Consider the following 12,629-nt stretch of genomic DNA (forward strand, 5'->3'; position numbering starts at 1 on the left):
GCATGGAAAAGATGATTCAAAGGAAATTACTGTCTCTTACCTATGATGTTGTTATAGAGTGAAAAGGAGGCAAGAGTTGTTTTTTTTTTCTTAAATTGTTTTGCATGTGTGTGCGTGTCAATGATTAGATAGACAAAATTTAAATATATTTACTCACATACATCCATTTCTTTCAGCAGCATAGAACATATCTTGCAGTGTACTGTAATCCATGCATCCATTTGCTTCCGCTTATCCTTTTCAGGGTCGCGGAGGGTGCTGGAGCCTATCACAGCTGTAATAGGGCAAGAGGCGGGGTACACCCTGGACAGGTCGCCAGTCTGTCGCAGGGCTAACACACAGAGACAGACAACCGTTTGTGCTCACATTCACTCGCGCATTCACAACTATGGGCAATTTGGATTAATCAATTAACTTATCCCTACAAGCTGCATGTCTTTGGACAGTGGGAGGAAGCCGGAGTACCCAGAGGGAACCCATGCAAACAAGGGGAGAACATACAAACCCCACACAGAAAGACCCCGGTCTGATGGAGGACCTTCTTGCTATGCGGCATCAGTACTAACCAACATGCCACCGTGCTGCACAAGTTAATTATAAATCCCTTATCAGTCAAAAATTAGATATAAGTATGTATTTTTCCAAAACTCTGTTATTTAATGTGTCACAGAATTTTAACTCATTCACTGCCATTGACGTCTATAGCCGTCAATGGCAGTGAATGAGTCAATGGGTTTAACTCATTCACTGCCAATGGCTGGCAGTGAATGAGTTAAGTGACTCGTAATGTCTACTAATGTAATAATACATGATGTAAACACAAAAATAGCAAAATAATTTAATTGGTTAATGTTTTTGTTTTTTTTTGTTTTTTTAGTTTATAATTTTTCCCATAACATGTTTCTTGGTATTTTTTTCTGGCTTAAGAAATATTATGTAACACTTGGGTGCAAAAATGCTACTTAATAAGCCAAAAGCTGAAGACAAAATTGCAAATATTTCTACAGCTACAGTGAACTTTCCAGGAGAGCTGATGTATGCTGGGATGAAGGTAATCCACACAGCACAGAATATCAGCAGGCTGAATGTGATCAATTTGGCTTCATTGAAATTATCAGGAAGTTTTCTTGCCATAAATGCAAGGATCAAACAAATGATTGCAAGGACACCTATGTATCCCAAAACTGCATAAAAAGAAGCCTGAGAACCTGTATTACATTCAAGAACAATAATCTTATTGCTGTATGTGAACAACATATGTGGGTAAGGTGGGTTTAAACTCAGCCACAACACACATATTACTATTTGAATCAAAGTGCAGGAGCAAATGATGATTCTTTGTTGTGTGTGACCAAACTTTCCAGCAATGTTGTTACCAGGAAATGTGGCTTTGAAGGCTGTGACAACAACAATGGTTTTTCCCAAGACACAGGAAATGCAAAGGGCAAATGTCACACCAAAAGCGGTGTGGCGCAGCATGCATGTCCAGACTGTTGGCCGACCAAGGAAAGTGAGAGGACAGAGAAAACACAGAAAAAGAGAGAATAATAAGAGAGAGCTCAGCTCAAAGTTGCTGGCTTTTATCACAGGAGTTTCTCTGTAGTTGATAAAAACCACCATTGTGGCCAAGGAGAGAGAGGCCCCTAACAGGGATACAAGTGTTAGAGCTATTCCCATGGGCTCATGATATTTCAGAAACTCAATAGTTCTAGGAATGCAATCATCTTTTCTCTCATTGGACCAGTATTCCTTTGGACAAGGTGTGCAGTCTGCTGCACCTGTTGAGGATAAACAGAAAGGGTAAGTGATGTATGTAGATAACATTTTAATAGAATATACAATTGTACTTGGAATAGTGATAAATTAAAATTACTTTTAATAAAATCATATCATGCAGTAAGTCAATATTTTAAATATTAGTTATATGTAGACACTAAACAAGCATGTTAAATTGTACACTTTTAACTTAATATGGGACATGCACTCTTGTTATTGATCCCTTGTCTACCTGTTGAGTTGGCTATAGTTCCATCAGCACAGGGTACACAGTCAAAACAACATATAGGTTTTCCCCGAATTTGAGCTTTTCTGGTTCCAACTGGGCAAACATTAGAACATACTGATGTGGGCACCTGTGACAAAAGAAATATTTAAATATTGTAGCTGTAAATGATTATGTGTTAACAAGAGAATACTAAAGGATGAGATACTAAAAGTGTACTGCATGTAAAATACAGAGACATCATGATTACTTTTTTCCCTGTCCTCCACACTATCTTTTCCTCCTCGATGCTGAGCTTGTAATCACCATTTGCAGCAAATGTCAAATGACCAAGTGTCACATGTTGCACTTTTCCATTTATCAACTGCCAGTTAATGACATCATAAGAAGCAGGAGGATCGCCATTCTCATCAAAAAACACCTCATCACCAAACTGATTTGTGAAATTCACCCTTTGTAATTTTTTACTGACCTAGAGAGGAAAAGATAATGCATTAGATACATATAAATATTCAATTATTGGTTTTGTTTAAACAATTTCAACGATTGTAGCTTTCAGGTGCACTATTTCTCACCTCCTTGGGTTGAATTTCTGACAGGTTTAAACATCGCTTTACTGTTTGTGCTCCAACTGGTTGGCAAAATACCAGCTGATGCAGAGCATGTGCAATAGCATAAACCGCTTTATAGACATTATAGGTCACTCTGAGCTCTGTGACATTGAAGAAATCATTCTCGGAATTCATTAATGTTTCATTGCCTGTACATCTTTTCGTTGTGTCCTCAGTAGATGCATGTACCCCTGGCAAAACAGGTGTGCAGCCCACGATAATCTCCCAGAAATCCTTCACGAAAGGTGCATTTGGATCTGTATAAGGACTAATACTTGTAAGAAAGTGATTAAGCTTAGGAATAGCCATCTTCTGCATTACAAATCCCACTGTTCCACCAAAGGATCTATACATTTCAGGCGTGGATGGTCGAGATGATGTTATCCAAGCCACACAAGAAATCCATTGAATTCCTGTAATGTTCTGGTTCACAATCTCTTGCATCAAAGGATAAAAATCACCATCAACAGAAAAAGCTAAAATTACTTTGACAGACGACTGTTTAATTATTTCCACAACTTCTAGAAATTCATCTCTTGTGTACGTGCGTAGAACTGATGCAACAAAAGCAACACAAACCCCAAACTTTTCAACCTCCTCCTTAAAAGCAAGAATTCCATTACGTCCATAATCATTGTCTGACTGTATGGCTCCAATCCACTGCCATCCAAAATGTTTGACCAGTGCAGCCAAAGCTTTTGCCTGGAAATAGTCGCTGGGGATTGTTCTAAAAAATGTAGGATATTTAGTTCTGTCACTCAGACAAGCACACGTTGAGAAGTAGCTGATCTATAAAAGAGAATAGAACACAGAAAGAGTGTACATGCAATGTTACGTCATACAATGCCATAAAACCAATATCACTTAGCATCATAAAATAAAAAACTTTATCTCTTACTATTGGCATATGAAAGGGTCCAAGAATTCCAGCCACAGCTATTGACTGAGATGACCCAGACTCTGCAATAAGGGCAGATATAGCTGGAGGGCAATGAGAAGATACATCTACCTCCTCTGCTCCACTAGCCAGTGTTAGTGCAGCACGTAGAGCATTTGTAGGAGATGCGCATGAGTTAAGGATCCTATAGCCAAGAGATATGTTTGGAAGGAGAGCAGGATCATTGTTGATTTCTTCAATGGCAAATAACATTGCCTGTGTCCATCGATAAATTCGCAGGTCAAATCTAAGGACATTTTAGTGATTGATCAAAGTAACCCAGCTATTGCTTCACATGTATATAAAGTACAATGTCAAGAATTAAAACACAAATAAACATACATGCATGACATATGAAAAAGCCATTTGTGTTAAATCATACCCTTCACACTGCACTTTAGGCGGCTCCTTATCAAATGTAGAGGTGCTGAGTATCTGTTTGATCAAAATTGGGAAGATTCCTCCGATCATTATGTCACCTTCCTTAAACAAACTTGGCATATCAAACCTGCCAAAAAGTTCACAGCCAGATACTGTGTTCGTGCTGAGAACACACAGAAATAGGAGGATACCTCTTTGCATGTTTGCACTGCATTGCCATATAGGCATGAGAGCACAGTTCTTATAACAACAGTATTACATGTAGCCAATGTGCTATAATTTCCCAAAGGGCTCAGTGATCTTAGATTGGCAAACTTGGAATCAGGAAAGTAATGCTTTACACGTATTGTTAAATGTCAGTAAACTATCTTGTATCGAAAAGTGTCTAAAACTACTTTTGCAATGCACATTAATCATAAAGAAATTTGAAAGAGACTTTAGAAAACTCTTTAGCTAGATAATGTATAAGTTATCCATAGTCTTTCAGTTTTGAAGATCACAGACAGGGTAAATACAATTATTGCCCCTATAAGTACACTGTAAGAAATGTACATAAAAATTACAGTTAATAACTGTAAAATAGCAATGGTAAATTACCATTAAATCAAAAAGAGTAATTGACTGTAATATGAAAATTACATTTCTGTAAATTGAAAAATTGTGATTTGCTTTTATTTTTACACTGCTGATATGTTGAAAAAATATTAATGTACTGTAATATGGCACATTGTCTTTGAAAACAACAGGGAAAATCTGTAACATTATTTACAATTAATCACCCTACAATTTACATAATAAGATTGAATGACAATCTTTCCTGATTTTTTCATTTGAATTTACGATTTACAACTGTATATTAATTACCTAAAACATACCGTACTTTTAATTTTAACAAAATGTCAAAACATTGCTTGAATTATTGTGAAAATTACAGTGAAATGTCTTTAATATTAACAAGCTCAGGCTCAGTATATGTTAACAGTACATACAAAAAATTACTAATAATAAAAAAATATGTATTTTTTTTTAAGTTCTAGAGTCTCACCAAGTATAACACAGCTATTTATAATGAAACATAAATATTTTGTGGTATAGGGAGGTTTAAATCATGGATTTACCACTGTTCAGTCTGTGTTCAATCTGTTTGAGTGTGATACCACCTGCTGAAATTAAAATTAATTGATCAAAATGAAATACAAAAAATAATGAAATAATGTTACTAAATTGGTGTAGTTTGCGAGGTCAAGAGCAGTCAACGAATGTATTATAAAAGCTGTAACAATCAGTTTCCTTAAAGTCCATGCACGTTTGGGAGACAATGCATCACGTGTCTAAACCGTCACCTATACACACACATATATATATATATATATATATATATATATATATATACGTCCACAGCCGGCACCTGCTAAGCCATCAGCTGGACTTCATTGTCAGGAGCCTCGCAGAGTAATCTGGGTCCAAAACTCCATTTACTTTAGGTCCCAAAGTCAAACGAGCACTGCATCATCACTGAGAGTTAAAAACAGTCTAAATTCGTTCATCTGTAATAAAATGATCAGCGTTGCTGCTTTACCAGGTGTAACAATTAAGTTTAACGTCCAGGCATCCAAGAAAACAGAATTTATTAAATTTAACGGAGTTAAAGTTAGCAGGAAGTTAGCTCGCTAGTTTCCACCTAAACATGATAAACCATGTTCTGACTGAGAGATTTCTGAAAAAATTTAAACGCACAGCTCTGCTATCACTTCCAACATAAATGAAGACAGAAAACTAAACAGCAGTGACGTTTGTAGGGTTACTGAAGTGGGACTAGCTGGTATAGAATGAGCACTCCTTCAGTGGGAGACTGTGGCACCCACGGTGTGGGACGGAGAGATTTCGCAGGTCTTTCCTCCCCACTGCTGTCAGACTCCACAATAAAGACTTTACCTGATCAAACACACACATCCACACATGTGCAATAACACTAAGTGCAATACTTTTCTGGCATCGTTGTATTTTTACTCAGCTGTATATTGCATTTGTATTCTATTTTTTATCTTATTGTATATTTTATTCTATTTTATTCTAATGTATATAGTATTTTATTTTATTCTATTCTGTACAGTTGTGTACTGTATTTATCCTTATTGTATTCTAATTTTTGCTTCATAACTTTTGTACTGTCCACTTCCTGCTGTGACAAAACAAATTTCCCACGTGTGGGACTAATAAAGGTTATCTTTTCTTATCTTATCTTATTATCGCTAGTGACACAGCTATATTAGCAAAACATAAACACAGTGAAGCTGTAGGATGAATGCTAACTTTTTTCCACTCGATAAAAGTTAATGTGAGGGTTCCCCATGGTTAGGGACTAATGCTATCGCATGGCAGGATGCTGTAAACAGACCAAACTTCAGTCAGGTGAACAACTGAGATAATCCATCCACAATATGAGGTTGGCTAAATTTTGACTTATCTAACTGTTTTGTTTCGCTTAATGCGCCTTATAATCCAGTGCGCCTTATGTATGAAAACAGACCCGTTCATCGACAGTGCGTCTTAGATAAGATAACCTTTATTAGTTCCACATGTGGGAAATTTGTTTTGTTACAGCAGAAATTGGACAGTGCGAAGTTATATAGCAAAAATTAGAGAACACTCGAATACAGAATAAGAATAAGATACTGTACACAACTGTACAGAATAGAATAGAATAAAATAAAATACTATATGCAATAAAATAAAATAATACATACAATAGGATAAAAATAGAATACAAACGCTATATATAACTGAGTAAAAAATACAACTTATAAAAAGATTGTTGTTACGGTTTGGAAGAGGACTCAAGCGCAGGACTCCGGTTCTGATGCTCACAAGAAGGGTTTATTTACAAGTCACCAGGTGTATATACAAGAATGTGCGGGGGGTGTTATATACAGCTGAGTGGGGGGAGAAGGGGTCTCCAGGGAAGTCCAAGGGAAAGCACGCGTTCTTCAGAATATCCACTCACACGATCACAGGCTCACACTCCAACACTGCCACACGGGAATCACACGGGGAAAAATCCAGGAAGCTCTGTAGACAGGGAGACAGGGTTAAGAACGACGCACAGAGGAAAACACTCTTAACTAAACTTGCTGTAGCTTGACTTCACTAACGCGTGGTAGACAACGATCCAGCGACGAACAGCAGGTGGGCGGTAGAATGGGAGAGTCCCGAGTTGCATCTTCGGAGGCGGCAAATTGGCGTGAGAGGGCGTCTGGCTTGACATTACGGGAACCGGGTCTGTAAGTGATCGTAAACTGGAATCTAGTAAAAAACAGGGCCCACCTGGCTTGCCTGGCGTTGAGGCGTTTTGCCGATCGAATGTACTCCAGGTTCATGTGATTGGTCCAGACCACAAATGGCTGGGCAGTGCCCTCTAGCCAATGGCGCCACTCCTCCAGGGCTAGCTTGATGGCTAGTAGCTCTCGATCTCCCACATCATAGTTGCTCTCTGCAGAGGTGAGACGGCGTGAAAAGTAGGCACAGGGATGCAGCTTACCTCCTTGCTGCTGGGAAAGCACCGCCCCCACTCCAGCGTCCGAGGCGTCCACCTCCACAATGTCGAGATCGGGTTGGACGAGAATGGGCGCCGAGGCAAAGCGGTCCTTCAGATGGGCAAATGCTCATTGAGCCAGCTCATCCCAGCAGAAGGGAACCTTGGGAGAAGTAAGACGGGTCAGAGGCAGGGCCAGTTTACTGTAGTTGCGAACGAAGCGCCGATAAAAGTTTGCGAACCCCAGAAAGCTTTGAAGCTGTCTACGGTCGGAAGGCGACAACGGCTTGAACCTTTGCAGGATCAGTCTTGAGGTTACCCCGATCGATGACGTGGCCCAGGAAGGAAACAGTTGAGACATGAAACTCACACTTCTCCCCTTTAACAAAGAGACGATTTTCGAGGAGATGCTGAAGGACTTGCCTGACATGGCGTTTGTGGTCGGCGACAGATCGGGAGAAGATGAGGATGTCATCCAAGTAAATGAAAACGAAATGGTCGATGAAATCTCGGAGCACGTCATTCACGAGAGCCTGAAACACAGCTGGAGCATTGGTGAGACGGCATCACAAGATATTCAAAATGGCCCAGGTGAGTATTGAAAGCCGTCTTCCACTCGTCTCCCTCCCTAATCCTCACCAGATGGTAGGCGTTGCGCAGGTCCAACTTTGTGAAGATGGTGGCACCCTGGAGAAGCTTGAACGCGGAACTCAGCAGAGTTCCGCGTTCTTGGTGACAAAAGAGAAACCAGTGGCAACAGGTGAGGACGAGGGGCGAATGAGACCAGCGGCAAGTGACTCATTGATGTATTTTTCCATGCTTTCCCACTCCGGTCGAGACAGGCTATACAACCTACTGGTCAGGAGCGGCGCGCCTGGGAGGAGGTCAATCCCACAATCATATGGCCGGTGAGGGGGAAGGGAGCGTGCCTTATCTTTACAAAACACTTGCGCCCGGTCGTGATAAACAGATGGTATGGAGGACAGATCAGGGGGTTCTGAAATAGTTTTATTGGGTGGTAGGCTCATGGCGGGGGTGGCGGCCTTTAAACAGGACATGTGACACTCCTCCCCCCACCCCGAAATACTTTCTTTCCTCCAATTAATCACAGGGTTATGTTGACATAGCCAGGGATAGCCCAACACTAGTGGTGTGAGTGGGGCTTTAAAGACGTACAACTGCATGGTTTCAACATGATTGCCAGAAAGAGACAGGGAAATCGGTTCTGTGACATGAGTAATGTCTGGAAGACACTGGCCACTAAGGGCTGTGACTTGGAGTGAATGAAACAGAGGCTCCGTGCTAAGACCTAATTTTAGCGCCAGCGAGGCATCAATAAAATTCTGTTCTGCCCCGGAATCGATCAGAGCGTCGAGAGAATGAGTCTTGAGACGAACCGTTAGCTTAGCTGCAATCATGAGACGAGGAGGAGACTGAGAACAGGTGACCTCGCCCACCCGTACACTCCTCACTACTGGCGGGTGCTGTCTTTTGGCCGCGCCTGGCAATCCATGGCAATATGGCCCTTGCGGCCACAATAAAAGCACTCACCGGCTCTCCCGCGACGATACCGCTCCTCGGGCGACAGTCTGGAGCGGCCCAGTTGCATGGGCTGTTCACTTTCTTCCATGCTGTCCGACGAGTGACTGCCGCTAGATGCGCCCCCACCTGACGTCTCCATGCGCCCCGGGGGCCTCTGGGAAATGTAGTTTCCGGTTCCCCGACGCGCCCGTAGGTGCTCATCCAGCTTCACACATAGTGTAATCACATCAGACAGGGTCTTAGGAACATCTCTCATCATCAGCTCTCTCTTTAACTCATCACAAATATTATTCAAGAGAGTACTTATCAATGCCGACTGCCCCCAGCCAGTTTCTTTGGCCAAGGTCCAGATTTCGACCGAAAAATCCGCCATACTCTGCCTCCCCTGCTTCAAATTTAACAGTCTGTGGGCAGCCGCCTCCGCTCCGGTGCCTCTTTCAAAAACACTTTTAAATTTGGTGAGGAAGTCCTCGTAAGAAATGTCTGGGGCTGTTCTTAAAACAGCTTGCACCCAGTTTAATGCCGGCCCACGTAACAATTGAACCATAAAGGCGATTTTGGCCCCATCTGTCTCATATGTTCTTCGTAACTGATGGAATTGTAGTGTGATCTGAGTCAAAAATCCACCACATTTATCGAACTCACCCGAGAAACGCTCCGGCGCTGGTAACGATCGCTCCGGAGGTTCAGTGGAAGCCGGCGTGGGGGAAACAGGCGGAGCGGCTGCAGATGGATTTGGAGCCGATAGCTGAGGAGGAACAGACGGAGGGGGTGAGGTTGGGCTTACTGACGGTAGACGTTGAGCGAGGGCTTGAGTGAGTGCGGCCAGTTGTTGATTTATGTGCTGAAGCATGTGTTCGTGGCGTTCCAGAATTGCCTCCGGGGTGAGGACGGGTTGCTGGGTGGGATTTGAGTCCGCTGAGTCCATGATGGCTGGATCGTTATTGTTACGGTTTGGAGGAGGACTCAAGCGCAGGACTCCGGTTCTGATGCTCACAAGAAGGGTTTATTTACAAGTCACCAGGTGTATATACAAGAATGTGCGGGGGGTGTTATATACAGCTGAGTGGGGGGAGAAGGGGTCTCCAGGGAAGTCCAAGGGAAAGCACGCGTTCTTCAGAATATCCACTCACACGATCACAGGCTCACACTCCGACACTGCCACACGGGAATCACACGGGGAAAAATCCAGGAAGCTCTGTAGACAGGGAGACAGGGTTAAGAACGACGCACAGAGGAAAACACTCTTAACTAAACTTGCTGTAGCTTGACTTCACTAACGCGTGGTAGACAACGATCCAGCGACGAACAGCAGTCACCTCCTGGCTTAAATGCTGCTCCCCTTAATGAGACCCAGGTGTCTCATCTCCCGAGGGCGTGGGCCGAGGGCGTGAACCCACAGTGAGTTCCGCCCCGGCGAGAGAGAAGAGGAAGAGAGGGAGAGAAACAGAGGGCTGATCAGCGTGCAGCTGATCCGCCTGGCCGTGACAATTGTTGCACTTCGTCTTATTGCACATGTGTGGATGTGTGTGTTTGATCAGTTGAAGTCTTTGTTGTGAAGTCTGTCAACAGTGGGGAGGAAAGACCTGCGAAATCTCTCCATCCCACATCGTGGGTGCCACAGCCTGCCACTGAAGGAGCTGCTCAGTGCTGTCAGAGTCTACTGCATGGGGTGGGAGATGTTGTCCAACAGGGATGACAGCTTAGCCACCATTCTCCTGTCACTCACCACCTCCACTGAGTCCAAAGGGCATCCCAGAACAGAGCTGTTCAGTCTCTACCTGTCCCCGGCAGAGATGTTGCCACCCCAGCAGACCACACCATAAAAGATGGCTGAGACCACCACAGAGTCATAGACGGTCTTCAGAATTGGGCCCTAAACTTCAAAAGACCTGAGTCTCCACAGCAGGTACCAGCTCCTTGGTTTTATTAGTGTTGATCTTGAGGTAGTTCTGCTGGCACCCGTCCACAAAGCCTTGGGGTCAGTTCTCTGTACTCCTTGTCGTCCCCATCAGTGATGAGGCCGACTATTGCAGATTCATCAGAGAACTTCTGCAGGAAGCACTGGGTGGAGTTGTGGGAGAAGTCTGCAGTGTAGATGGTGAAGAGAAACGGAGCTAGAACCGTTCCCTGTGGGAGCCCCGTACTGCAGACGACCCTGTCCGACACACAGCCCTGAGTTCTCACATACTGTGGTCGGTTGGTGAGGTAGTCCAAAATCCAGGTAGTGAGGTAGTGGTCCACTCCTGTGTTTTCCAGCTTGTCCTTCAGGACCGTGGGCAGAATGGTGTTGAAGGCACTGGAGAAATCAAAGAACATGATTCTCACAGTGCTCCCAGCGGTCTCCAGGTGAGAGGGAGAACAATGTAGAAGGTGAATGACGGCGTCATCCGCTCCGATGCCAGGCTGGTAGGCAAACTGAAGTGGGTCCAGTGATGAGCTCACCAGGCGCCAAAGCTGAGCCAGGACCAGCCACTCCAGGGTCTTCATCAGGTGGGATGTCAGAGCCACCGGCCTATAGCTGTTGAGGTCCTTGGGGCGTGAAGTCTTTGGCCCTGGTACAACACAGGAGGTTTTCCAGAGCTGTGGGACTCTCCCCAGCCTCAGGCTCAGATTGAAGATGTGCTCCATCACTCCACACACTTGGTCTGCGCAGGAGCTGACAACCCTTGAGCTGATGCCATCTGGACCCGCTGCCTTCTTGCCTTTAATCCTCCTCAGTTCCCTCCTAACCTGTGTGGTTGAGAGGACAGGCTGTAGCCTTGTGTTGAGTGTGTATTGGATGCTGTTGTTGGGGGTGGGGAGGAGTGAGCAGGGTGAGTAGAGGAGGTGTGAAGTGTCTGAGGTGTCAGAGGTGAAACAGCAGCAGTGGGTGTGGGTGAGTCTGCAGCCGATGTTGAAGACTGCCTCATGGATGAATCAAATCTGTTGAAGAAATGATTCAGTTCATTTGCCCACCTCACATCCCTCCCAGGCAGAGAGTTCTGAAGTTTGTGGCCCGAGATGGTTCTGAGGCCTCTCCAGATTTCGCCAATGTTGTTTTGCTGAAGCTGGTTCTCCATCTTCTGCCTGTAGCTGTCCTTCCCATTCTTTATACAGTGGGGCAAAAAAGTATTTAGTCAGCCACCGATTGTGCAAGTTCCCCCACTTAAAATGATGACAGAGGTCAGTAATTTGCACCAGAGGTACACTTCAACTGTGAGAGACAGAATGTGAAAAAAAATCCATGAATTCACATGGTAGGATTTGTAAAGAATTTATTCGTAAATTAGGGTGGAAAATAAGTATTTGGTCACCTCAAACAAGGAAAGTCTCTGGCTCTCACAGACCTGTAACGTCTTCTGTAAGAAGCTTTTCTGTCCCCCACTCGTTACCTGTATGAATGGCACCTGTTTGAACTCATCATCTGTATAAAAGACACCTGTCCACAGCCTCAAACAGTCAGACTCCAAACTCCGCCATGGCCAAGACCAAAGAGCTTTCGAAGGACACCAGGAAAAGTATTGTAGACCTGCACCAGACTGGGAAGAGTGAATCTACAATAGGCAAGCAGCTTGGTGTGAAAAAATCAACTGTGGGAGCAATCATCAGAAAATGGAAGACATACAAGACCACTGATAATCT

The 12,629-nt window shown here is 43.6% G+C and overlaps 1 protein-coding gene across 1 annotated transcript; it reads right to left on the reverse strand.

The window, feature by feature from the left end:
• Positions 1–873: 873 nt before the first annotated feature.
• LOC113036476 (extracellular calcium-sensing receptor-like) lies at positions 874–3,790 on the reverse strand. Its single transcript, XM_026192855.1, has 5 exons — positions 3,512–3,790; positions 2,578–3,402; positions 2,253–2,474; positions 2,009–2,132; positions 874–1,778 (listed from the first exon to the last, which is right to left on the reverse strand). The coding sequence occupies exons 1-5, from the start codon at positions 3,761–3,763 to the stop codon at positions 874–876; spliced, it is 2,328 nt and encodes a 775-aa protein (XP_026048640.1). The 5' UTR covers positions 3,764–3,790.
• Between the last annotated feature and the right edge of the window lie 8,839 nt (positions 3,791–12,629).

Source organism: Astatotilapia calliptera, chromosome 14 (genome assembly GCF_900246225.1).
Source record: "Astatotilapia calliptera chromosome 14, fAstCal1.2, whole genome shotgun sequence".
Taxonomy (NCBI): Eukaryota; Metazoa; Chordata; class Actinopteri; order Cichliformes; family Cichlidae; genus Astatotilapia; species Astatotilapia calliptera.

Coding starts and splice junctions, on each gene's coding strand:
- LOC113036476 (XM_026192855.1), bottom strand. CDS start 3,763: ATGTTATTTGCCATTGAAGAAATCAACAATGATCCTGCTCTCCTTCCA. Junction 3,403..3,511: donor GACCCTTTCATATGCCAATA/GTAAGAGATAAA, acceptor TCTCTTTTATAG/ATCAGCTACTTCTCAACGTG. Junction 1,779..2,008: donor AACTATAGCCAACTCAACAG/GTAGACAAGGGA, acceptor TATCCTCAACAG/GTGCAGCAGACTGCACACCT.